This window comes from Zeugodacus cucurbitae, chromosome 3 (assembly GCF_028554725.1).
Source record: "Zeugodacus cucurbitae isolate PBARC_wt_2022May chromosome 3, idZeuCucr1.2, whole genome shotgun sequence".
Taxonomy (NCBI): Eukaryota; Metazoa; Arthropoda; class Insecta; order Diptera; family Tephritidae; genus Zeugodacus; species Zeugodacus cucurbitae.
The window spans coordinates 27,382,988-27,409,793 of record NC_071668.1 but is presented as its reverse complement, the minus strand read 5'-3'; the positions used below and the strand labels follow the sequence as shown (position 1 = coordinate 27,409,793).

At 39.5% G+C, this 26,806-nt stretch overlaps 2 protein-coding genes across 4 annotated transcripts; one reads left to right on the top strand and one right to left on the bottom strand.

Moving 5' to 3' along the window:
• Positions 1-1,305: 1,305 nt before the first annotated feature.
• Positions 1,306-21,632, bottom strand: LOC105212910 (cytoplasmic dynein 2 heavy chain 1). The gene is made up of 34 exons (XM_029040649.2): positions 21,479-21,632; positions 20,834-21,177; positions 20,377-20,461; positions 20,133-20,262; positions 19,901-20,034; positions 19,495-19,821; positions 19,078-19,439; positions 18,839-19,005; positions 18,348-18,771; positions 18,053-18,285; positions 17,555-17,908; positions 17,249-17,495; positions 16,112-17,187; positions 15,705-15,921; positions 15,381-15,632; positions 14,603-15,253; positions 14,269-14,451; positions 12,819-13,786; positions 9,311-9,436; positions 9,118-9,249; positions 8,557-9,058; positions 8,068-8,502; positions 7,889-8,005; positions 7,709-7,822; positions 7,527-7,629; positions 7,231-7,463; positions 6,938-7,160; positions 6,536-6,879; positions 5,490-6,463; positions 4,105-5,426; positions 2,862-4,042; positions 2,581-2,799; positions 2,220-2,528; positions 1,306-1,762 (listed from the first exon to the last, which is right to left on the bottom strand). Exons 1-34 carry the CDS (start codon positions 21,531-21,533, stop codon positions 1,481-1,483), a joined length of 12,825 nt encoding a protein of 4,274 aa, XP_028896482.2. The 5' UTR covers positions 21,534-21,632; the 3' UTR covers positions 1,306-1,480.
• Positions 1,918-11,169, top strand: LOC114804075 (uncharacterized). Of its 3 annotated transcripts, none has more exons than XM_029040650.2 (2): positions 1,918-2,107; positions 9,540-11,169. In XM_029040650.2, the coding sequence occupies exons 1-2, from the start codon at positions 2,090-2,092 to the stop codon at positions 10,563-10,565; spliced, it is 1,044 nt and encodes a 347-aa protein (XP_028896483.1). In that variant the 5' UTR covers positions 1,918-2,089; the 3' UTR covers positions 10,566-11,169. The 3 variants fall into 3 exon arrangements, with proteins under 3 accessions (XP_028896483.1, XP_054082982.1, XP_054082981.1); XM_054227007.1 differs by lacking the exon at positions 1,918-2,107 and adding an exon at positions 2,177-2,292; XM_054227006.1 differs by lacking the exon at positions 1,918-2,107 and adding an exon at positions 2,287-2,429.
• Positions 21,633-26,806: the final 5,174 nt, after the last annotated feature.

The window sequence follows — 26,806 nt, the reverse complement described above, 5'->3', positions numbered from 1 at the left end:
TTTCCTTGTTAGCTCAAAGAAGACTCTCGCCTTGAAGAACGAAAAATGCGTTGGCGGTAAGTTATCGAAGGAAATATTAAGAGAGCTATTGTTTGCCAATATGACTGGAGATAAAGAAAAACCGTTTGTGATCGGCGAAGCAGCATGCTCACGCGCGTTTAAAAAATACGATGTAAGAAGCCTGCCAGTTGAATGGAAGTAAAATCCGAAAGCTTGGATGTCTCATGAAATTACTTATGTACATACATGTGAGTGAGTGGCTACTAACATTTGATAAAAATGGCCGCTCAGATGAGACAAATTTTGAAAATCATCTTGTAAGCAGTTTTATAAAATTGAAATAAGGATACTTGCGACAAACCACGGTAAAGGAATTTTTGAAAACTCAAACATAAATAAATATGTACAATTTATTATAACTATGAAACGGTAGTTAAATGACCAAGAAATCTAATTTATTTTATAAATAGTGTGTGTATAAATTTTCATAAAATGTTTATTCATCCACTCCTATAATCCGTCAGTGTCCGCTTGTGGAAGGTTTCACTGTATTCAAGTAGACACTCTGAAATTTTCAAGTCAATCCGACGGTTATTTTTTAAGTTACACGCATAATTGTAAACACGATCAGTCTCACAGTTTTGCACAGGCCTCTGAACAAAATTTTCTAGTACTTAATTGAAGTTTTTTCATTACCGATAAAAATTTACCGATTTCCCAATTTATGGCAGAAAAATTATGTTTTTTCCAAGGAAAAAATTTGGAAAACTCATTTTTTAGGGCTCTTAAGTAGATGTAACCCCTTATATTGGCCCAATTCCTTTGCTACTCTCATTTTAAGTATGAAAAAACTTGTACCACTGTGAATTGTAACAAACCGCCTCCATTACACATTCTAGACATCAACCAAATCCATTTTGAAGAATTCACCACAAACGTTGGAAATGCTCACGAAATGAACGTACGTTCTCTTTGTTACGTTCTTTGTGAATTTAGCGTACGTTACGTATTTCCCTCTATTTAATGTTATTTTTATGAAAACGTTCTTCCAAATTTAGACCATATTTTAGATAAGAACGTACGCTCTAAAAACCGAATAGCTTTTAAGCAATTTAGAAATGGTGGAAACATTCTCTGATTGGAACATGGTTGTAAACATGGATAAATATTTCAGATAAGATAAACATGTTCCATTCATTGTAGGATGTCCAGTTTCTCTATAACTTTTACACTAATACCGATGGAATTGAGATTCAGGACATCGTGGTCTCCTGCGATGTACTACCATGCTTGTCTAATGTCAAAGTTTGTAAATTTTTGACAATAAAGTTATATTTTGACTTTTTTTTATCATAAACATATGGCACCGATTGAGTAAACGAAAAACAATCATTTATTGTTTGAAGGTATGAACTCATTTAATAGTATGATTACTCTCACTTAATTCAATATAATAAAATTCCAACTGATTTCCGATTGCTTACAAATCAGGCACAATGAGTGCTGCTCCCGATAAGAGTACCAAATCTGCAGTTTCGATAGTTGGGATATCAATAAAACAAAGCAACTTTTCACGGCTAGCATTTGAATATAAAGGCAATTTCAAAACACCAGCAGGTGGCTTTTGAATGATTATTTTCTCCTCAGCATTGGTATAAGGTTTAAAAGTAAAAAGTAGTTCAGGAGTTTTATATTCCAGTGAACGACTATCCGCGCTTGCCTCTACTGTAAGTTTTCCGTATGTAAAAACAGCGCCATCCACCTAAAAAATAAGAAACTAGTTATTTATTGTTGTTTTCTTTAAAAAAAAATTCAAAATATATGCAAAAAGTCATTATAAACTTCCAATAATTAATTTGCATGAAGGTGGCAACTCAATACATATTGCTTAATCTACTACAATAAATGTCAGCCAATTTGCCGAGCTGCAGAGAGTTCTCTGCGAGCTGCCAATCAAAAACAAAAACTAGACAGCCAGCCAGTTGAAATTTCTGCAAATTCGTGGGTTTTCAAGGCAAAAAGCCTAAAAACAATATATTTTCTTTTATAAAAGGAATCTAATATTTGTTTTAAAGTGGAGTATCATTTTATGGCCAAAATGGGAAAGGTGAGTATCAAAAAAAGAGAGCACTTAAGAGAGCTGCAACAGGAAAACGCCGTCGTCTAATTGTTTACACAAAAGCAAAATAAACAAGTTTGCGGTTAAAAAGTTTAATTACCTTAAGTGGTGCTACCGTGATACCAGAACCAATTGTTTGCCCACTGTGCTCCGTACTTCTATTTACTACGTTGGTAACTAGTTGAAGATCCTTGCACGATGTTTTCATCTGCACTGAATTTGTTAGCTTGAGGCTAGAAAGTAAAGTTTCGCAATTGAAAACTGTCGTCAAGTCTATTTGCTGGCCAAATTCCAAGTGAATATCTGAACGGTAACGCATTTCTGAGGCTTGTGTACGTAATACCAGGCCACGTATATAGTCCATCGCTAGAGGTGGACCGCTCCAACAACGGAGCCAAGAGCCTGGTATCTGTAATATACAATAATAAAACAAGTGAAAAAATAAAAATAATTATACTAACTTGATTTTCCGCCAGGGTTTTTAATAATTTCAAGTCTACAACTGTTTTGGTATTTTTAGAACCAGCCTTGAGCCAATTATGTGTGAGTGAAAGTGTATGGTGCACCTCTTGGAAACACTTGGCTGCTGTTCTTAATTCAGAAGCAATAAATAGCTGCCAAGGTGATACAAGTTGTGAAGATGCATTCAAATCCTCAAGACATTTTTGAACTGTACATTTCTGTGGGAGAATTAAGTGTTTTTATGTGTTTATAATATAATATAACGGCTCCCAACACTTACAACAGCCAGCTTCTTCCATAGTGTCAATATCGGTTTAATTTGCTTCTCTAATTTATTTAAATCAGTGCTTTCCTGTTCACGTTCAAGTGATTCTTCTACACTATCGTATTTCTTATAGTAGGATGCTCGTAATTCATTTACAATATACTTTGCATTTTCAATTTCACGATTCATGTTAGTATAGTTAGACAAACGGAATACTTCTGGATCATCTGAATCGGGAAACTTTGAAATTGCGCTTATATAGTCCAATACTTGTGAACTTGTAGGTACAACAACTTTCGTATTTAAAGGACTCCAACGATTGCTCAACACATCAGCTGAACAAAACTCCTCCAAATAGCGTTGCAGCACTTTTATGTCGCGTGCATTGCTTATGCGACCGCCAAATGCCACATTTTCGCACAAACGCTGCATAATCGTCCAATCGCAACGGCCACTGGTCATCGTTTTATCTAACCAAAGGAGCACGTCCATAGCAGCTTTGAAATCAGCTTCGCCGAACTCGTAGTATTTGGACCAACCTTGTGGTATGAACTTGCGTCGCTCCTGCAGTACAGCGGTGACTATAAATATCACAATACGTATTTTGACCAGCTTAGCATCTTTTGAAATGCTGCGATATTCACTCAACATAAAGTTTTGTAACATGCGTCGAACCTTTTGCTTAATACCGCTTGGAAACTCATACAAAATTTTCACAAACTTGTACATAATCGTCTCATTGAAGCCACTTGTCGATTCACAAGTAAGCCACAAACGAAAGCCCTCTCGTTTCTTCAATTGCTCAAGTTCGCGGTCCAACTCGGACAACCAATCCGGTACTAGATGCACATTTTTTATGCAAATCCACTTGCCAACCTCGGCTGCTTGTCGTACCGCCTCTAGTGCACGACGCTCCATACCACGTCCCACAGAAAGTTCAGTATATTTTTCCAAGCCAATTTTTTTTATCGCAGAACTTCGAATTTCAGTGCCTGGATCATTTTCCGCTTGAGTAATTACAAGAATTGGCTTGTTTTCAGTGTTTTCATCAGCAAGTTGATCCACTGTTGGCTGCGGAACTGCGTCTGGAGAAATTTCCAATATTTCGGCAGCTGTACGACGTAACTGCAAAAACAAAAGATCGGGTCGAAATATCTGCACTATGAGAACACGATGAAATGAAGATTTGATTTCGCCTAAAATTTGAGTTTCGGAATTATTTTGGGTATTAGAACTTAAATCAATATTCGCTAATTACCTGGTATATCCTGCAGCTGATCTACTATGAAACTACGCCAAGCATAATCCTTCTGTAACTGCAACTCCTCTTCCAGTTGTGGTACTTGTGCTAGCAAAATTCTCAATTTAAGCACTGTTTCTTTGCTCATGTAATCGGGCATTTGTACTGTGCTCAAGTCTACGCTGCCTGTGCTGGCGTCAGCTGTAACCATAAAGTTTGTGACGAACATTTCCCATTCGGCGGCAGGCATGCGCTCTGGATAGGCGCACTTACACACATACAGTGCCAACGTTAAGTGGCTGGAGCGTGGTATTGCGCGCGCCAAATATTGAAAGGTGGCAGAAACCAATTGCTCATAGATGCGTTTTTCACTTGAAGAAACGGAGTTATGCCCTTCAAAGGCCTGCAGCGAGTTAAGAAATATTTGAATGAAAGCTAAAGCTGGCAACTCGTAGGATACCGTGAGTTCCATATAAAATTTAGCTGATTGCGTGCAAAGCTCGCGTAGATTCGTATAGTCCGAAAGCAGTGACTCCTTTACCCGCGCACTTTCTTTGAGTGACTTATCAATGAAATTGCTACTCTCTTTGACATCATTGAGTGTGCTCAATAGCATGTCGTTCTTCAAAATATCACCCTGCGCCGTTGAGAGCTCTTCCAGCAGTTTGTCCTCTAATTCGATGCGTTGCTTCAAGAGAACACCTTCATTCTTCAACAATTCAATACGTTTACGTTCCAGTTCTGGATTCTTCAGAACTATTGCTTTTGACATGAGTTGATCAGCTAGTCCGATCGCGGTAACCGTAAACGGTATACAAGTCAGATAGCTCAAAGTTTCAGGTTGAATGCTCAACTTATTAGTTTTCGTAAAGAGTATGAGCTGAAATTGCTCGTGTAGATCTATCATTTTTGAGCCGACTTCTACCAGTTTCTTGCCGAACTTGACGAAAAAGTGACCCTGTAATAACTGCAGCAGTGGCGGGCGCACCTGTTGACAATCCTGTACCACCAGCACTTTGCCAAAACGTACGGCCAATTCAAGCATGTAGCTCAAGCGTTCATTATTTTGTGTGATTATATCGTAAGGTCTTTCTTTTGAGCGTAAATATTCCTCCAACCAATTGATGGCTGTTTGTGTGGGGTCTAATACCAGTGGTATAGGGTAACTGCCATAAGGTAGTTCGACCATTTGACGAAGTAACGCAGCGTTTTCAATTATCTGCGCATCCGAGGCGAGACCCATACTCTCCCAAATAATTTGTTCCTGTTCGGTGAGTAAGCTTTTACGTAGATCGAATGGCCGTAGCTGCAGTTCGCCAAGTAAGCGATCCATACTGAAGCTGAAATGTATTGAGATATAAAGGAGTTGCCAACTAAAAAATACATAACATAGAAAATGTCACCTTCTGCGGTCCAATGTAAGATGCGAAAAGTAGTTGATGGCCAGCGCAATTAACAACGATTTGGTGTCCAGCGTTTTATGTGATGTTTTATATTCCTCCAATTGCATGCTCCAAGTGTGGAATTCAGAGTTCAGTTTCCCAATTAGTACCTCAGCTGCATGTAGAGTTTTACGCGCATCGTCCAGTTTAATCTCTAGCACCGCTGCTTCCTGTGTGTAAGAGTTCAGCTTTGCCGACAACTGCTTAACACGGTTGTCCACATCATCCAGTCCACTCATTAAGCTTTGCATTTCACCCTCAGCGACGTCCAAGTTGCGCTGCAGTTCGTTTTGTTCGCGCTCAAGTGGTCGTATGCTTTGTATGACCTTCGAGTAGCGCACGCTGGCCTTCACCCAGGCGGCAAGTGGTGCCGCAGCTGCAGAGGCCCGCTTCGCATTCTTCATCTCAAATGATTCAGCCTTAGCGTCTAGTAACTTCTCAACAGCAGCGCAATTGTCTGGATTTATATGCGCCGGATCCAGTGAGCGTATATCTTCCTTCACACCACGTTTCGCCAGAAAGGTCTTCATGCTATTCCACGAGGTATCACGTATACCCATCAGCCGCAATACACCCTCAAGTATGTCGCGTATAGTCTCGGGTGGCGCGCGTAGTGAGCGTATCTCAGAGAGCGCCTCCGATTTTATTTGACCTACTGCTGTGCTAGCTTCAGCGAGTATGGGCTCCACTTCGGCGAGTTCCTTTTGTATCTCTTTCTGACGCTCTTTCAATTGTTCGCTGCTTTCCTGTGTTTTCTTCTTCAGTTCTAGCATGTTGGTTTTCTGATCGTTGGCGCTACGCATAGTTGCCGAAATCATTTCGAGCGCATCGTTAGCCAGTTTGCGTTTCTCGGCGAGCGCCTCCTCCTGTTGGCTGGCATTCGATTTAAGTGTGTCTACAACGTTGTGTGCAGCGGCCAGTTTGTCAACGCCATGCTACGTTAGAAACGAGTTGGAACGGTGCGAGTTAACAGAAAATACAAATTGAACTAGTGGAGATATATTTACCTGCAATTTGACCAATCGCTTGTTGATGTCCTTTGCGAAATTAGTGTATATATAATAGTAGGAGCGTATGAGTTGATAGTAACGCTTTGGTGCCTGCTGCATAACTAAGCTTTCCACAGCGTCGGTGAAGTAGGAAAATACAGGCACAGCGCCTCTGTTACCCGTCGCTTCGCCTAGCATTTCGATACATTTTTTCGGCAATTGGTTTTGCGTTTCATTGGAGGCTGCGCGTATGAAATACAACTCCATATTACGATAAAGCGCTGGGAACTTGCTAAACAAACCGTTAAGCGCGGGATTAGCAGGATCCAGTACAATGATGAGGTGCAAATTCTGCTTCGCTTCTATAATTGAAAATTGTTACTAAGTACAAATAGTATATAATCCAGATAATAACTGCACTTTTCAAAAAGTAGGCGCTTATAGACTCCTGAAAACCCTCCAACTGAGCAGCATGCTTAAGTGAACTTGCTACAGATTCTAGATCATCGCCGAATAAATCCAGTATTTCACTGCCCTCAAGCAGCGCCTCAATTGGTTTCAAAATATCCGGTGCAAAAGTGATCCAACAGTGCTCTATAAGTAGTATAGTGCATTGATCCTCAATCGCCGCAGTTTGCATGGCCTGTGGGAGGTTTCAATATTACATACACATATAATAAAAGATAACTGTGTATTAATTGCTAATAATTTACCAATCTTAAATCGTTGTAGAAATCCGACATTCCATATCCAGCGCCTCCTTGTGTGTTATAAATTTTGGCTTGCTGCAAATTGGCTGCTGCATACAACGCATCCATATGCCTGTCACCAGCCCGTGCAAGCATCAGCAAATGAGTCTCATCGCGCGCCAGCAATCGTGCCACTTTTGTTGTCAGATCAAGTAGCTCTCTCGTAATTGGCTCGTCAATGACGAAGGACTCAGCGTCTAAATGACGAAAATGTAGTTAGTAATCGCGCGTAGATTGAGTAAATATTTATTAGAACTTACTGCAAATTGTTATCTGCCGCTGCAACTCTTCCAACCACTCATCGTGCGCGAGTGCACGAAGCTCGGCGCTATGTTTTGTAGTCTTGGGCACGAAGAATACTTTCTGTGTTTTTTAAATGAAATTAGCGCATTTCTAAATTGTTTATGTACTGTTATAAATATCTATATATATGTATCTTTACCTCTCTGCCATAAAATTTGCGCATTGTTTGCCTGAATATACTCTGAAACTCGTGAACATCCGATTCGATTGCCAAACGATCTTCGAATATAGATATCACTTCCGAACATAGTGCCTAACGCGGTTGAAATGATACAGTTGTTGAAATATGATTTGTTGGTTTCTAGAAATATGTGGTTACCTCATTGAAAGCGTCAGCGGGATAATATTTAAGGTTATGCAATAATTTCATTATGAACTTCGGATTGAAGTTGTAATGCTCCCACATGTGTGAAGAACTTGTGAAAGTTGCACGCACCTGCGGGGAAAGATATAATGTATAACTACTTTTACGAACTATATTCCAGTTGGCAAGCTTACTTTCTTGAATAGCTCCAACAATACCTCAACCACATACTGCACATTCACTGCTGCCGTTTTGAAGTGTCCGCTTGCCATTATCGGTTCCAACTGGCTCTGCACGATGGTCAACATATCCGCATCGGTTGGATAACTGACGCGCAGAAATTGATTTATTGCCAGAAAACGTGGCGGCAGCTTATGCAGGCCTCCACTCATTAACGACGTGGTGGCCTGTGAAACCGAGCCGCATATTTGCACACCATTGACATGTACCCATTCCAAGTTGTCTGCATAGAAACCGGTGCGTTGCACCAACTGCAGTAGCAGTTCCATAATATCGCTGGTGCCCCAAGCATCGAAATAGCACAGATCAAGGTTCTTCAGAAACAAAACCACACGCGTTTGTCTTGCTTTGAATTCTCTGCCGCGAAGACCGCTCACAACGACGCAGTTCTGTTAATAATTATATACCGTTAAGTGTCGAAAAAACCGTAAAACTCAGATTACCTGCTTCAAGCAATGTAAAATGTAGGCGGGGGTTAGCTGCATCGAACAGTTAATGACAATTAAATCATAGCCAGCATATTCCTGTACAGCCTGCTGCAGCAACAACGTTTTGGCCGCTCCTGTAGGACCCACAATGAGAAAAGGTGTGCTGGCGGCTGCGCTTAAATAGCTGCGTAGCGTACTCAAATAAGATTTGACGGCGGCAGTTTGTATGAGCTGGACTGCGCCACTAGCGCTAACTATCGGTAGGTTGTCCGACTCATAGAACTCTATTGCATCGCGTGCCTTATCGAAGTAGGAAAGTTCGGCGTGATTCGGATTGTTTATGTAAAGATTTGCTCGCTCATATACATAATTGGCGAGTTCGTTGTGGCGTTCTGTTGGTAAAAATCCATATAGAGCACGGCATAACGTTACACAGAACTCGTCACGTCTTTGTACATCGCGAGAGATCAGTAGCAGCGCGCTTAGTAAGTTCCATGTATTTAAAGCGGGTAGACAGCTGTTGGGTTCGAGTATATAAATACAGGCTTCGAAATACTTTTGTTGAGCAATACTTACTAGAGGTACTCTTTTTCTACCCACTGCGCGGCTGGCTTGAACTGCTCATCAATATAGCTGCGCAGCAAATCGCCAAACTCTATCTTGGCCAGCATGGCGTCCATTATTTGTGTTTGTGGAAAGTCGGCCGCGCTGTTGTAAGAGTGAATATTAATAATTTTACATAAAATTAGAGTTTTGTGAGTATAATTACTTCATGTTCACAATGCCCATGCGCGATATGGTCGCTGGCGAAGCGTGTCGTACGTCATCGGTCTCGAAGATAAAGTTCACGTTGTTGCCAAATTGTATGCGCCAACCGGAAGGCAGCGTCAGTAATCTGCAATTAATTTCATATTAAACAGTACTCTTTAATTACAACAATTTTGTTACTATTCAAAATTTACAAACTAATTCTCTCCCCAACTAATTTTTATTACCAGCTCACCCCTGAGGAGGAGGCACGCAATAAGATGCTGATGCGCGAACGCGATCGGGAACGAAAGCGCATGAAGCGGCTCAATCCCGAGTATCGGCGTATGGAACAGGAACGTGATCGTGATAGAAAGAAGGCACGTCGTGCCAACGAAGCCTTTCGGCAATTGGAGAAATTACGTGATAAGATACGAAAGGAGCGCAAAAAGGGCATAATCAGCGAGGAGACGCTGCAAGCCGAATTTGCGAACATACCGCCAGTGCCTGTTGAACCGGAAGTTATCATTTCGGATCCGCTGCCCGCCAATGGTAGCACTCCGTCACAGCATAGCAATCGTCAGCGCGTCAGCGTGAGCGCACCTAGCCATAACGTCAGCCATGCGACGTCAACTAACAGCCTTGCCGCCATAACAACCGCAGCACTAACGGCAGCGGCGGTGACAAGTGCCTCAACGGTGAACGCTAATATACACCAACAGGCACCTGTTGCGCGCATGACGCAACTGAATAAAAGTCTGCTCTATCCACCACCGAATTTCGCCCACCATCCACTACCAATTGCTGGTGTATCGCTAATGCCACAATTATGCCATCCGATTTTACATCAAAACCTAAGTGCGTCATTGTATCCCACCACCACCAATGGCATTAAGCAGGAATATCATCAGATCAAGCAGGAATATAATGCGGAGACAACAGCCTCAAGCGCGCCTGTTAATGCGAGTGCGCAGTTGCCACGCGCCACGAGACCCGCCAACGTGGGTGAAGATCGTGATATAGCAATAATCGAACCGGAAATTATTTTGCACACTTCCACCGATATAATTGCGGCGCCACACCATTTCCAGAATGCGCATGCGCACGCACATCATTTGCATCAACAACAGTGCAGCATGTTCCAACACATGGCACCGCAGGCGCACATGTCACAGATGCGCACGCACGCGCCGCTACCACCGCCACTGTCAGCCACGCATGCCCATCACCAGCAGCAACAGCAAATGCAACACTATGCGGCCCACAAAGGTTCTTAGTACCGTAGGCGGTAGCAGCAGAAACTGGGACGTGGCGTTGCGAATTTAAGCTAAAAGCAAGCAAGTTCATCTAATGCAATCGTTTTATAAACAACTTTTTTACTTGAAATTAGCGTTAGCACATAAGTATTCCTTATAGCTAGTTGTTCAGCAAGACGCTGCCGATAAATTGATATTTTCATATTCCCATAACTTCAAAATTACACGCGCTCACATTTCATCATCACGAATTGATTTCGCTCATTTGCATAGACATTAATTAACAGTTTTCATGAGGGAGAGAATATGTTTAAGAATGATGTTGTTGATTTCGAAAATCATCTTTAAGTGTAAAGTTTTAATGTTATGTATTAAACGCAGGTAACGCTTTAGTGCTTAAAACACTTAAATGTAATATGTGACGCATTATTTTACATATTATTTTGTTTTATATCTTTCAAATTGTAAGATAAAGTTTAGTTTATAAGTGTTTCATTATAATTATATTGTATCCTAAATAACATGAAAAACCTATCTAGCGGATAAATATTCTTAAATTATCCGAGGGATTTTTTGACGAAAATAAAAATAAACTCGCATAAGGCCGAGTCATTATTCATAGAAATCTGTATTAATTTAGCGAAATTATCGAGGGACTTTGTCTATTATCTTGTTGTTTTAACACTTATCTAGCCCTGCTGAATCAGAAAGTGTGAGTTTGTGTCTAGTTTTCGTCGGGGTCATCTAACGGTAGGCATAGAAAACACGCTCTTTCGACAGGGTCGGACCAAAGGGAGAGGAGTTAGATCAGTTGGGTTCGTTGGCCATGCAGACTAGTATCATGCGAGAACTTATTGCATGTAGGACATATATTCTGTATGTCGGGGTTCTGTCTGGATAAATAGATAAGTAGTTTAACCTGCAACATTATCCATAACGAAGTTGCGCAAGGGTCACTCTGGTTTCACGTGACAACTCGAGTTCATCGCGCTGATATAGGTGGCGGTTTGACTCCAAGGACGCCATTCACTGGGAGAGAGCCAGTGAAGGTGTTAATGGATCCGCTATGAATGGTGTTTAAGGCGTGTTGGAAGCTGTCCGCGCCTGCAGTCTGGTCGGTGTATTGCATTACATCGTCGAAGTATTGTAGAAGCAGCCTATTGATGTAGCTGGGGTTCTGCTTCCAGCAGATGACTACATTGGTGATTTCTGCGAAAACACCCTAGTAGAATCATTATGCTATTTTACAGGTAGCTTTTTTATGTAGGTGTGATTCAGGAGACATCAATAGGCATCCTATGACTGTCCGGAGTGTGGTTCTGGCACGTCTGTCTCTTCACTGCATCCAGGTAACCATACCAATACCGCGTAGTTGACGACCGGCCGGCCGGCGATAGCCTTATAAGTGGCCAGCAACGTTTCTTTGTACTTTCCCTAAGTGCTACACGCTAGTGACTTGAGGATCTTGTTGCGGCTTTGTATTTTATTCATTATCGTCGTATGTGGAGTGAAGGAGTGCAGACTGTCAAAGGTAATACCCAAAATTTTAGAGTTATTGAGGGTCGGTATTGGTGTAACATCGACGTGAATGTTGAGATTTAGTCTGTACTCCTTTGTCCAGTTGGTAAAAAGGATCGCCGTGGATTTAGCAGGAGAGAGTGCCGGGCTCATCGCAGTGAAGAAGTGAGAAAGTTCAAGTCGTTCACTTTGGAACACATGTCATCAATTCCAGTGCCGACGTCATTGTCGTGCAATCATCAGTGTAGGAGGTAACTGAAATTCTTACTGGTGGGTGACGGTGTTTAGAAATATAGAAATTAAACAGTAATGGGGAGAGGACATTTTTAATTTGAGAAACTAGAGTAAGCGCAATTGCGTTCTGATTAAAGGCACTTAAGATCTCGACGGCTTCCCCTAGGACTCAAAATTAAACGAATCTATTAGTTTGAAGCAGTCTCCGAATGTAGTATGATTTTATGAGAAGGTTTTATATGATATATTTGGAGTACAACGAAAGGATAACGCTTTAGACGAACTTAACCTAGGAAACTAAGAGCGAAGTAAAAAACGGCCCTGGCACTCAAATTTTAAAAGAATATAATAGCTCTTCCTTACTAGTTTATAAATGCCATAGCATTGTTGCGAAGTGTAATTACCAAACTACCACTTAACCGCTTAGTCCTTTCCAACATGCCTTGTTTGCCTACTGTCTTACGTTGACATTTCATTGAGTCACTTAAACACTTCTTTTGACCTTAATATTAATGCACTCACCTATTATCATCAAGTACTGAATTCAAAGCTTCTATCCACTCCGGATCAATACTGCCATCGCACACTATCCAAGAGTGAACATTTGACGGTTCAGCATTCACTATTACAGCCGTATTGGTCAACACGCCATCCATCCATTGCCGCGTGTCTGGGTCAAGGCGACCGAGCAGTTGAACGCGACTCATCGATTTTGGATTGATTGTATGTAGTCGGATTTGTGTCGCGCTCATTGGCGTCATGTCGGTTGATGTCGTTTGCATTGCAGTTGACAACAAAGCTTGTCTTAGCAATGTGATTACTGTCGACTTTCCACACCCTGGAGGTCCTACTACCACCACACCCATACGCTTGTTGAGCTGTTCATGCAACTGCAGCGCCTTTTCGATTTGCATGTCATTGACGCATAGGCCGAGTTTCCCAAACGCCTCAACTAATGGTTGCTGCAGCTCAGATTTGCAATAAGCGACTTTTTCAATTTCCGGAAAAACGTTTGTCACTAACATATCGAAGCGTGCCACATCGTGTAGATGGAGTTTCGATAGAATGGACATGCGTAACATGCTCACTACAGTTGACATTTCCATATTCAAATCGCCAACGTTGGTGTCTGCAGTGGCAAAGTCAAAGCTCTTGCACATTTTGTTTTTGCTTAACTGTACGCGTAGTTCCATGCCGCAGGCTAGTAAAATGGTTTTCAACTCCCGTAAGCCCCAATCATAGTGGCGTTGGGCGGATAACATTTTTGTGCACAAATCAAAAAGTTCGACAATGCGTTCGGCGATTTCGTTGGCGTGTTGGAATCCCTCCACAAATAGCATGACACGTGATATTTCCAACGGCTCTGGTTGTTGCATCACAATCGGCCGAAATAGCGCCTGTATGTTGCCGGGCAATTTTTGCCGGCCTCCATAATCGGCGCCAGCAGGATTTAAAGTGACAAAAATGCCGCAATGCTGATTGAGCTTGATCTAATAACGAGAGAAAGGATATTAAGAAACACAATGAAAGTATAAGAGAGCAAGATTAGTTTGCGCTTAGAGCTAGGAGAGAGCCTTTGATTTCTTTAACTGTTTTGCTTCATTATTACCAGGTAGTTAAAATGAAGAAAGTCTTGAAATGAGTCACTACTTGCAAACTTTTTTCTTCCTAATTACCCTAGTCATTTGATTACTTGACTTCTGGTGATATTCCTTTATAAACTTATATAATACTTGCTCCAAAATACTCACTAACTGAGTGTACTGACTGGAATGCAGCTCTTGTTGCAGCTTTACGCTTCCCTCAATACTACACTTTGGCTAAGTAATTCGAGTAATAGGTTGCATAAACAGAATTTTTCAGACTGATAGCTTCTAAGTTCATATGCGTATTCGAAGCCATTCAAAACGGCCAGTGAAATGCATTTGATGCAGCTTAAGTGTATGCGTCGCTTCCGACCACAGATACTTACGTTTCTCTCGCCAATTTGCACGACATCTGACTTATCCTTTAAAGCCATCTGTATGGGTTGTATTAGCATAGAAATTGCCGAGAGCGTTGCCTCATGCAGACGATTGAATTCATCAAAGCAGCCCCAAGCACCGCAACGCGCCAGTCCAGTTAAAATTAGGCTCATCGATTCAGTGTCCACATTCTGATTTAAAAGCGCACAACCACCCATACATTGTGCGCGTCGAATTTGCATTTGCATGCCGTTTTGTTATTGCAAAAGATAGTAAAAGGCAGCATTAACATCTTACTTAACCGAGACCAACAGCACGAACAACGCAACACTCTTAACTCACCTCATCACAGTTGAAAACCAACACCAAACGACCCAACATCGCGCCTAACGCCTTGACACACTCTGTTTTGCCAGTGCCTGCCGGTCCGAACGGATTGCCGCCCAAGCCCATGTGCATCGCTTGTGTGAGGATGAGATAACATTTGTGCGTCAGCTTGGTGTTCACCAGCTTATTGGGATTGCCGAGGAATTCGTACGAGTACTCGAAGTCAGCGTAAACCATACGCATAACGACTAAGCGCCCGTCACTGCCGGCCAAATAGAACTTCAACTGGCTGAGCCAATGCCAATCGGTGCTGTGCATAACATTGTGCTGCTGCAGCGTCTCTACCACCGATGCGTAGTGCACCAGATCGAAGAGCAGTGCGCGCAGTTTAATCTGCAGCAGTGTGTCGTTTGTTTGGTTTTTCATATTGGCGAAGTGTGTTATTTCAGTGTTCAACGCCTGATGCAGCTTTCGCAATGACATGGACTGTATTGCTTTCTCCGTTTCGTGGGTGAATTGTATGGCGCGACTGGTGCTTAATACTTGGATGGGGTATTTTCGCAGCATCGACTCGGAGAATTTGTCAGAGCCCGTGACTGTGTAGCATTCAAATATCGCATCCTTAAGTGTACGCTGTATGGAGTTAACTAAGTGATTGAGCCAATCCTGTCGGAAAGCAGCATGCAAGGAGTAGAAGCAGAAAGTCAAATAAAGCGAGTGCGTTGAGTGGGAAGTCGTTTAAAAGCAGCCGGTTTGTTTGTCTGCTTTGCCAAAGTTTTGTTTGTAAACTAACCTCAATGGGTCCCTTCATAGGCACGACTTGTTGCAACTGCAGCATATCGCCTTCGGTACTATGCACTGATTGTATGGTGTACACAGTTGGTGCTTCGCTCAATGACTTCGCTATGCCGAGACTGTGACAACCGGGAAAGAGTTTCTTGATATGTTTTTGTATAATTTCAGCATCCTTTGTCGCTTGTCCCAATATCTCGAGTAAATCATCATCGCCAAGAAAATAAAAGCGTGGGAAAGAGTTTCGTTTGTCCTACAAATAAACCGAAGACAAGACGCTGCGCATGAGTTGAAGTGTAGTTAATGGCATACCATAGAAGCTTACCAAAATATAGGTCATGAGATTGTTTTGACAACGTGATAGTTGCGTTTCCAGCGAATTCACAATAGTTAATATGTTATTAATCTTGGTAAGTGATATTACTCGCGGATCTGCTTGTATTTCACGCATTACATAACGGAAATCCTTGTCGATACGACGAAATAATGCCTCTTCATTACGTAAGGTACCCGCGCCGAAAACAGGCTCCAGATACACCCAACTATTTAGGAAGATATCGGATTAAGAACCATATAAACAATTGAGTATAAGATCCTAGAGTTGATAGAATGTGTTGACAGGATTAAGACAGATTTTGGAAATGAGTTTATTTTTATAAGTTTGAATTTACGTTCACATTTTATATGGAACCATTATTCTCATAGAATGCTTTCCAAATATGGAGTACCTACCGTCTTTGGGATTGACTTAAACTCGTTAGAAGTGTGTCCAAAGTATTTAAGCGACTCTCCCATAAATCAGCTTGATCTGAGAATGCCTCAAAGGCCGCCGAATTCTTAGCAGACTGCAATAAGGACTGATTATCTCCAATTTTGTTTAACACTTCCTGGTAGTCCTTAATAAGTGGTATTGCTTTTCCGTCCGAATCATTGTGATTTATCAGCTTGAGGTTAGCTGTTACAGACCACTGATCCAATTCGGTTAAAGCTTGACGAACTATTTGTTCCGAAGCAGCTTGCTTCACGACATTTGTTATTTCAGCAGAGGACTGTTGTAGAGCATAACAGTTTTCTAAAATATCGCGTAAGAGCAGCGTGTGCATAGATTTTGGATCTGGTTTATTTAACAGCATAAAGATCCGGGCCCAGTGACGCTCGGTTAAAGTATCGGATTGTAATTGTTGTAAAATAGGCATAATGTCCTGCAACTGCTCCACGCTTTGACGAATACGCTTCGAAGGCAAATCGATGGATGCATGTACTGAGCCCTCCCATTTGTTGATAAATTCGTTCAACTCATAAGGACGTCGACGGTAGATGGCCCACTCTTCATCGATAATGTTGTTCATTTCAGTGAGATAGTTGTCGTAAATCTCCCACTGTTTGGACTGTGCTTGCATCTTCTCTTCGATTTCTTTGAAAGGCGCCAATAACTCCGTTGGAAAATTCATATTAAATTTGCTGCATTCCTCCAAAAGTTGCGCTTTCTTCGCTTTTATTTGTTGCCAATGCTCACGGCGTTCTTTGAATAGCTCCAACGTGGCGTTTTCATTGCTCTCCAATTCACTGATTGTCGACTCCCAACGTAGCAAAAACTTTTCGGCTTCATTTTGTAGATTCTGCAATTGTGAATGGGCTTGATCCTTAATCATATCGACTTGACGTTGTAGTATAACCGCGTGGTTTTCAATAAGAGGTTGTAGCCGTTCCCACTGTAAGATAATATTAGCTAAGGCGGTCACACGCTCCTTGCACCAACCGGCTAGGCAGGCGTCTTTACTTTTCACCGCATCAAGCGTTTCGGATATCTGCAAAAAGTCGGCATATATTGAGTATAGTGGTAATTTAAAAAAAAACATATCCGTTAACCTTTGGTAGTTCCGACATCATCTTCTCATATTTCATGCCGGACTCAGTTATCGAAGTCTCTTCCATGGGTACATTATTCAGGAATTGTAGTGAGTTCTGTAAGAATTCCTGGACCATGGTGACATCATTTACAATAGCCGTCCGTAAATTGTTGGTCAACGATTCCCAATAACGTCGACTAATTAATTCAATTTCTGAACGTAGAGGCGAAGTGTTGATAATGATGCAGTCAATGGACTCTTCGGAGCTAAAAAAGACAGTTTTTACTATAATAAAATTTTCAATTATTTTGATAAACGCGCATACTTCTGAATTTTCGCAATCTTTTGGCTGAAATTTTTGCATGCTCTAAATTCACGATCCCAGTCATCTGCTGCTGTAAGATGTATGTCACATAACTCTTCTATATCTACACAACCTAATGCGACCCAAGGTAACCAGATATTTTTGAATTGTTCAAGTTTACGAAATAATTCCTCGGCACGTTCGAAGAGTGGCCCAAAATAGCGACGATTGGTTTCAATCATTGTTTTAAATAGCTCGGTGCTGTTGTCGGATAGTCCACGAAAGCTACTGGGACGTTCGATGAAGCGTCGAAGTTGAGTGAAATATTTTTCTCGTATCTCTTCTTCGGGTGGACGATAGCAAAGCTGACGTTGTCTGAAAGAAAAAAGTATTAATATAAGTATTAAAAATTTGGAAATATTTATTAGACAGAATTAGGAAGACTATTTAGATGTACACATACAAATTTTGTGAGCCTATATTTATCTTAACTGCGGAGCTTGTTTTAGATATATGTACCTGAATAAAATATCGATGTGTATATCAGGCAACTTATTATTCATATCCACAAGACCGATGATGTACTGATATTCCAAAACCTTATAGAGTTGGTGGTCCCAATGTAATTTAAAGGCATCCAAGTTAGTGTATCCTTGACGCTCCATTGTAGCCACCAGATCGCGTAGATGACGCATTTCATCCTTCCACACTTGATTTTGTGTGAACAAATCGGTATTCATTAGTTTAATGACCTGAGTAGTAAAAAAGGAGGATAATATTATTAATATTGCCAAGAGTAACAGTAATAACACACCGTTCTTTTGGCCTGCTCATGGTAACCAACTAGCAGGGTGTTATCGGCGGATAGCTTCGAAACAGCGGTTTGCAGCATATTCACATAACGTTGCACTGATTCTTCATCATTCCAGGCGACCGTCTCACTCTGCACTAGCTTCGACAACTCTACCGCATTCTTCAACATGATCGGTCTTTCACACGGTATCATGCGGTCACCAATTGTGTTGTGGAATGTAGCAATCTGTTGCAGACGGCGCGCGTAGCTCATGAACTTAGCGGCATGTGTAGCTGATGATCGCAGTTCTGAAGGCACGTTGTAACCGAGGTTTTCGAACTCACGCACATCCTGACAGAAAGTGACCAATTTGGGATTGAATGTAACACGCATTAACTGTCGACCTTCCTTCTCGAACTTGACGACCGGTTGATCTTCGCGGAGTCTGTAATATGAATGTTTTGAATAATATTAGAAAAGCTCTAAGGGAAGCATTGAAGAAGTATTAATACTTTAATTCTCCACTCTTGACGTTTGTGGAACACTGGCCGCACCAAATCTCAAAATTGGTGCGTAGTAGGGATTCGGTCTCCTCTTTGATCTCTTGCACTGCTTTGTTGACCTTTTCGAAACCCTCGCGCCCACTGACCAAATGACTTACTTTTTCGATTTCCTGAATCTGTGAACCAAAAGTTTTTTTGTACTAAAATGTAAACTAATTTGTAGTCTTAGCTGAAGTTGACCACCTCACCTGATATTGCACGACCTTTAACCAACGACATTCATTGCAAATCACCGATAGATGACCGGTATCGGGCTCCATATTCGTATCGGACATTGCCTTGCGTAAATCTTGTAGTAAAAATTGCAAGGACTGTAGAAATTGTTCTCGTTCGATCGTCAATAGCTCAAGCACGGCGGGTCTCTGTATGAGTGTTTCATATTTGGAGAAAATGAATATAACTTGCCGTGGATTACTGAGATGATTATGTAGTTGTGCCTTCAGTGCTGAAGCAATGCGTTCGTCAATTGGTTGCAGTACTTGCTCGAAATGTTGCAAAGCTTTATTCCATCTCGATTGACCCAAAGGAGTGGTATCGAAAATATTAACTTCTATAGACGAAATGAAATCGGTAATGAAATCGAGCATAATAGACAAATACTTTACCTTTAAACGGCGATGTTTCATATAGAATGCTCTGCATCTCTTCATCATTCAACAACGTGGCGATTTGTTTGTAGAGATTCTTGATATTCTTTATCTCCAAAAGTCGTTCCTTAAACTGTTGACCGCGCTTGGATATATGGGGCTCTCCAACCCAGGGATGCTGCATATAGTTAGGCCAGAATAGGCGCGTAAGCGAATCACAAAGCTGCATCCAGGAGTCAGCAGTATCAATGCATTGACTCATCTGTGTGTTCATGTGTTGCGAGTTTAAACTCCAAATATCCTCCATTACAAGTTGTTCTACACATATTGCTAGCAGACGATTACCTATTATAAGATTGAGAGCATAATTCAAATATAATACATTTATTTTTTGAAATATGGAAATTTTGAAAACATTTATTACCTATAATATCTAGTAGATCAGCCATGCGTGCCTGTGGATATTGGTATGGTAAACGCCATAACTCATCTAGACAATTATGTGAACTGTCTAAGAACTCTTCAATGCTCGTGCCGGTATTTGTGTAATCTATACAACTAAACTTATGAAATTTAATAAGTAGTTAGAATGCTTGAACCTTTCTACGGTGCTTCGTATAACGATACATATCATTACCGAACTATTCGCCTCTTACCTCATTTGCTTGTCGATATTCTCAAGCAAGCCCATAAAAGCCTGCGACATTTCACGGTCTATACGAGAGCTGGACTTTTGATTTAACTTTTGCCGCCAATATTTAATTTCGTCCTTTAATGATGTTATGCCTGGCAGGAAATGTTATTCACATATAATATTAAATATAATAAGTACCACTAGTATCATAAGTAATGAACATATTAGTTTAAGGATAATGCCCATTTCATATAATATATACTCACCACTTTGTGGTAAACCCAAAGTTGAGCCCAAAGACATATGTAAATTTTCAAGCAAACCGTTCAACTCTGAACTGTATTCAGTTTTCTTGAAAATGAAAAATTAAAGAAAAATTGTTTAATACTTTTGTGAAAAGTTGTAGTTGAGGTCTAAAGTTTTAAAGTCAATATGTGCGGTGAGTTAACTCTTGTGGCTTGCTTTGACCTATGCACCTTTTACAACTCCGGGCGAAAACCCATAGAACCGTAAACTAGTTATGTGTCAATTAAAATAAAAGTGCAAAACCTTAATGCTTGTAAAGAGATAAGCCAAGCAGTAAAGTGAAATACGCAAGAGAAAAACTGAGTATACACGTATGTGGGAACCAACTACTAAGACCAGCTTAGTGCTGCAACAACTAAGTTCTACATATTATTCGTAAAAGCATATAAAAGTGACCATATTGCAACGTTTACTTACCCTGGCTTCAGCTTGCGGTGAGAATACACGCGAAACGGAATTATAAATTGACTTGACCAAACCGCCCTCGAGCGTCAAAATACCAAGCGGTTGGTCGTATGCCGCTCCACTGCTTGCTGCTGAAATGTTTGCGGTGCCACTCTTGCCGCTGACCTGTGGTATCTTGTAAAATAGCAAGCAAACCTCGTCACCAGGTATGCGATGATGAAATTTTATGCTGCCATCCAATTTGTTATGCACCGCCGCAATGACGGTCAGTTCATCGTTCTCGAGAAACTCCTGCACGGCGGACAGATGCTCGCCAGCAGTAGGGCCACCGCTCACGCTGGCCGCAAAATATTCAACTGTGAATAGTTGAAGAGTGGATGAGAAATTTAGTAGCGGTGTACGAAGCAAGATACGCAGTCAGGAGTACAGCTAATATAGTTAATAATAAATAAGGAGTTTAAAAAAACGGACAGTTTCTTCGGCTGATACTCTGAAGTTTACTTCCGTGTGGCCACAAATTTAGCTTCTGCTTTTGAGAGTGCAACATATAATTTTATACCACCTGGCATAGCACCGTGCATTGCATATTGCTATTTTGCATATATGCATATATATTCAATATATTGAAAATTTAATTTTTGTCGGCGAATCACTCACCTGAAGTATTTATTATAAACTTCGATTTATTGCTGTTGAGAATGTTGTTACTCATGGCTGAACAAATTTATTTTTCTCGCCGAAAATTAAATATTTTTTCTCAAAGTTTTACTCAAAATACTACGAGTCCTTTAGTCTGAAAAGATTTTCTTGAAACTAGGAAATATTATCTTTTGTTTTGACCATCGGTTGCCATGGTTTTTTCCGTTGCTTCAGTAACCGGTGTTGGTATGGTTATGGAAAAAACAAAAATATTGCCGGCCAGATTGTTGTTAAATTTAGTGTTAGTAAACAACACCTGTTGACATTCTGACATTGTAAACAAATAAACATATTTTTAGTCTATTTTAGTCTTGCTGTTGATAAGGATTGTTTGTTTATCGTTTTTATTTTGCTCGGCACTTTTAGGGGTTGCTATTTGCTGCTGTGGTGGTTACTCCGGCAGAGTAAGGCAACAGTATGACTGATTAGTAGACCTACATTGACGGTTTATAACTTGTAAAAAACTCCCATTATAGGGTTATATTAATGCTTTAATAACATTTCATATGTGAGATATAATCCTCTATTGTAAATTACTTATTTTCTTGTTCTTAAGTATCCACAATTCTATTAAGTTTTTTCTAATAATTAAAACTTTCGTTTAATTCATTTGTTTTTTCTATATTTTATTATATAACACTGTACAACACCCGGCTGGGTATTGCTCCAAACTATTTTTTTTCGTAAGATTGATTCACAAGTAAAAAAGTGTATTCTTTGATTCTTAATTTTTTTGACTTATGACTCAATCTCCTGGAAAAATGTGTTTGGTCCAATAACCTTTTACCTGAATAAATGTGTAAAATTAAATTTTAGAACAAAATTATATCATTTATTGAAGTTTTAGAGAATACCGTTAGGTTGTTTTTGATAGTTTATTGAAATTCCTTAATTGATTTCAATTATAGCTTTGGCAGTTCCAACAGAAACTTGTCAAATTAAAAGATTTAGATATAGGGTTATATATGTATATTAAAGTGATCACGATTACGAGTAAATTTAAAATCCGGGTGTCTGTCTGTCCGTCCGTCTGTACATCCGTGCAAGCTGTATCTTGAGTAAAAATGGAGATATCTTAATAAAACTTGGTACATGTGTACCGCCCACAAATTGGGATAACCGAAAACATAAAAAGTGCTATAACTAAGCCGTAAATAAAGTCATCAAAGTAAAATTTGGAACAAAGGATCGCACTAGGAAGGGGCATATTTGGGGCCCCTTCCAAGTTTTTTGTACATATCTCGTAAACTACTAAAGCTATATCAACCAAACTCTCCAAAGTTTCCTTTAGCCATCTCCTTATACAGTCTAAAGATGGACAAAATCAGATTATAACCACAACTACCTCCCATTCAAAGGTTATGATATTGAAGTGCTTTAATTTAGTAAGGAAAAACATCAGAAACCTTAAATTTCATGGGAAATATGAAACAGAAGGGCTATTCGACCAATGAAATTTGGTACATATTACATACATATTAAAATGAGCAAAATCGTTTCACAACCAAGCATACTTCCCATTCGCTTACTTTGTACAAATAATTTATTTCTAGGGTGGCACAGCCCTTATAAAATCACAAAAATCGGATCATAACTTTTCAAGGCCCCAGATATCGAAAATAAGGACCTAAAAGTTGACAGCTAATTTTTTAATGAAAATATCGGTAAATCTCTCAGATATTCTTCAGAAATTCAAAGGAGATATATCGTTTCTAACTGTGTGCGTCTGTGTCAAAAACTTGCAAGATCAGAGCAATAATTTCTCTAGCCCCCATAAACCTCATATTTCGATTTTCAAACGTCCCGTGGCCTTCATACTTTATATGTCGGTTAGTATGTGAGATATCTTAGCAACACTAAGTAAACGTGAAATTTTGAATATAATATAGCTTGGCTATATTTAACGATATTTGTTTTCAAGTGGACTTTATTCCGATTATATTTTTGTGTGTTCTCTAAATAAATTGTGAGAGTATATAATATTAGATTACACCCGAACTTAGCCCTTCCTTATTTGATTGATAATTTAATAGAAAAACAAGGTTTGACCACGATTGTTCACGATTTCATCAGGAGTATCGATGATTTTAATTAAATCTGATAGTTATTTTCGGGTTATTAGAAGACAAAGATTTGTTTTAAAAATCAATTTAATTCAAAAATGATTGTTAAAATGAAATTGTAAAGATTATTATATACCTACAAGTACATATGTAGGTGTAGTGAACTTTGAAATCTTCAAATATAATATAAATGTTTATAGAGAACAATTGGTATAGTTTATTCGAATCGCTATTCTCAAATTTCTGCAATGCGATTCCAAAACAGATTTTGTATATGTATCTAGTACTCATGACACCCCATTTTTATTAATTTTGGTTCACAACATAAATTCTCTTCAGATAAAACAAGGAAACAGTATCTTTTAATGGCGTATAACTAAGGATAAAGCAATAAGCTTTAAACTATTTCCTTTATTTTCATATTTGTAGTAGCGATAGTGATGAGAATTAATGACAAATATTTATATAAATAAGTGTTTCAATCAGTTTTTTACTTTGTGCCACGCATTAATAAACTAGTTTTAATTGGCATTCAGAAGGTTAGTAGCGCTTCCGATTTAGTAAATTGATTACTCATGATATTACACACTTTATAAACAATTAAACACATAGATTGCCACTTGAATGACATGCTTATAACTTTTGGCAAGCAACATGGTTTTACACTTTCGACTGATTGTGTAAGAGCCATTGAAAAATATTATAATATACATGTGTATGTATATCTATATATGTATGTATGTATATGCAGTAGTGTAGCAGAAATGAGAAAAACTGCAATTAGGCTACCCGTCGCTTTATTCACTTGCAGCGCTTGCAACCGCAAGTGTAGTGACAATCGCTGGCTATTTCCATTTCATGCCTTTAATAAAATATTGTTTTCGCTCTTTATTGTTTTTAGCTTTTATATTTTATTGTTTGAGGTTTATTGCAAATGTTGTTTACAAAAATATGTTCAATTTTGTTAGAGGTAAAGAAAAATATTTATTTACCTTTACGTAGTTCTATTTTTGTTAGTATCATTTGCACACAATGTATTTTTCTTTCGAAAGTAAATACAATTTTTGCAAATAGTACATATTCTACGTAATATAAGTCACACATTCCAAAAAGTTTTTAATTTCATGGTCAACTTTGGATATGAAGGTCGTATGTCAAGGTATATCACACTTTGACCGACAATAATTATTACGAAAAATTTTACCTTTTCACTCTTTAAATCAATTAAAACGATACAAAGTTTTCAGAATACTTGTTAGCGGTTTGGAGGGAAAGGTACGACGCAGTTACCAATAAAGCCAATTATTCTTTTCTCTTTTTCAGAGAAAATAATTAAATAAGTTTCTCAAAATCGACCAGATCGGATTGAGTCAAAACCAAGTTCTTTCATCTCTACTGGAAAAAAAAGTCCAAAAAAAGTTAATTAACACATGTCCGAACATGTCATTTACCCACAAACAAGCATTCCGCTGTGTGAACAAAACCTCACCACACTTCGGTTTAATAATAAAGCACAAAGTATGCACTTTTGCACAATTGTGGCTGCCCCAGTTGAAGGGCTTAAATTGGCGTATAAATAATTTTCGAAGATAATCGTAAATTGCTGCATAAACAAATGCGGCACCTGTGGCGCGGACTTTCCACTAAGCTTCTGAAAGTAAACACAGTGTCAGTGATACGAAATATGTCGATACCACAAAGCCCGCCCATGGCATAGAAACCGAGCGATATTCGGCCTTAAAAGCAACTCGAAATTCGGTTGCGTTGGTTTTGGTTGTGGCAGTGCACCAATTTTAGCTAGCAACAACTACATAAATTCTCTCGTATGCGCTATAATGCAATATAAATTTTCTAACCGTATAATGGCGAATGAACGGCATTTTAGCTACATACCGACACATGCTGTAAAAGCTTTTGTGGTTATTGTAGCGAGCGGTGAGGGCAGAAATTGCAAGCTTACTACATTTTCATTGATAATGAAAGGTACCTTAAATTTTTCGAAAGTCCTTCTACAAGCCAACTACGTATTTTGTGGTTAAAATATAATTTAGTGAAAGTTGTGCGCCTCTGCGTATAAGTGATAATTTGCTTTTACTTCGTGGATATCTGTATGTAATGTACTAGAATTAGAAAGCTTTCGTAGCTCATTGTATTATACGTATATATTGTCTCAAGGTCATTGATAGATACATACATATGAATAAACGTACATTTTAAATATAGTCGCCGAGATCACGAGCTTCAATTTCAGCCATCAAAGAGTCGGTTATCATGGCGCGGTCGACATTGACGATTACGTTCTCACCGGCATTTTTGAAGAAATATGGACCCATGATTCCTCTGGCCCACAAAACATACCAAACCGTTGTTTTTTTTTAATGAAATGATAGTTGTTGAATCTCTTTAGGTTATTCTTCGTCCCAAATGCGCCAATTTACATACCCAGAAATGGACCTCCTCGCTGGCTCGAAAAGGTCGGATCTTCTTGGACTTTTCAAGAACTCATAGAACGAAGCGATGCCGCTTGGGAAGGTCGAACGTAATTATTTCCATGATGAAATGCCACTGTCGACATGAAAAATCATTCGGTATATGAGGAATTGCATACTCCCAAGATACATAATCAATCTCACACATAAACAAGTATAAAAGACAACAAGTAAGGAAACGCTAAGTTCGGGTGCAACATTTTATACTCTCGCAATTTATTGAAGAAATTTAACCAATACATATATGCGGAATAAAGCTCCCCGTATTTTTGAAAAACCTATAATTAGGTATATGGGAGCTAGGAGAAGATACTTTTGAAAAACCTACAATGAGGTATATGGAAATGTTATGACCCGATTTTAATAATTTTTGGAACAGAGGCTCAATTTCCTCTGAATTAAATTGAAATATCTGAGAGATTTACCCATATTTTCGGTTAAAATTTATCCTTAGGCGCTGAGTTCAACATGTTCGATATCTGGGGCCTTGAAAAGTTATGGTCCGTTTTCGACAATTTTTTCACAAGTGAAGCCAGAGATGTTATACACTAATTGTGTAAAGTTTTACTCCGTTATCTTCATTGGTTCCTTATGTTTACATTATAAAGTGAAGGAATAAGATGGATTTCAAAATTGAGTTACAAGGAAAGTTGTAGTGGTTGTGAACCGATTTCGCCCATTTTTTGTCCGTGTTATCAGGGTGTCAAGAAAATATTATATACGGAATTTCATTA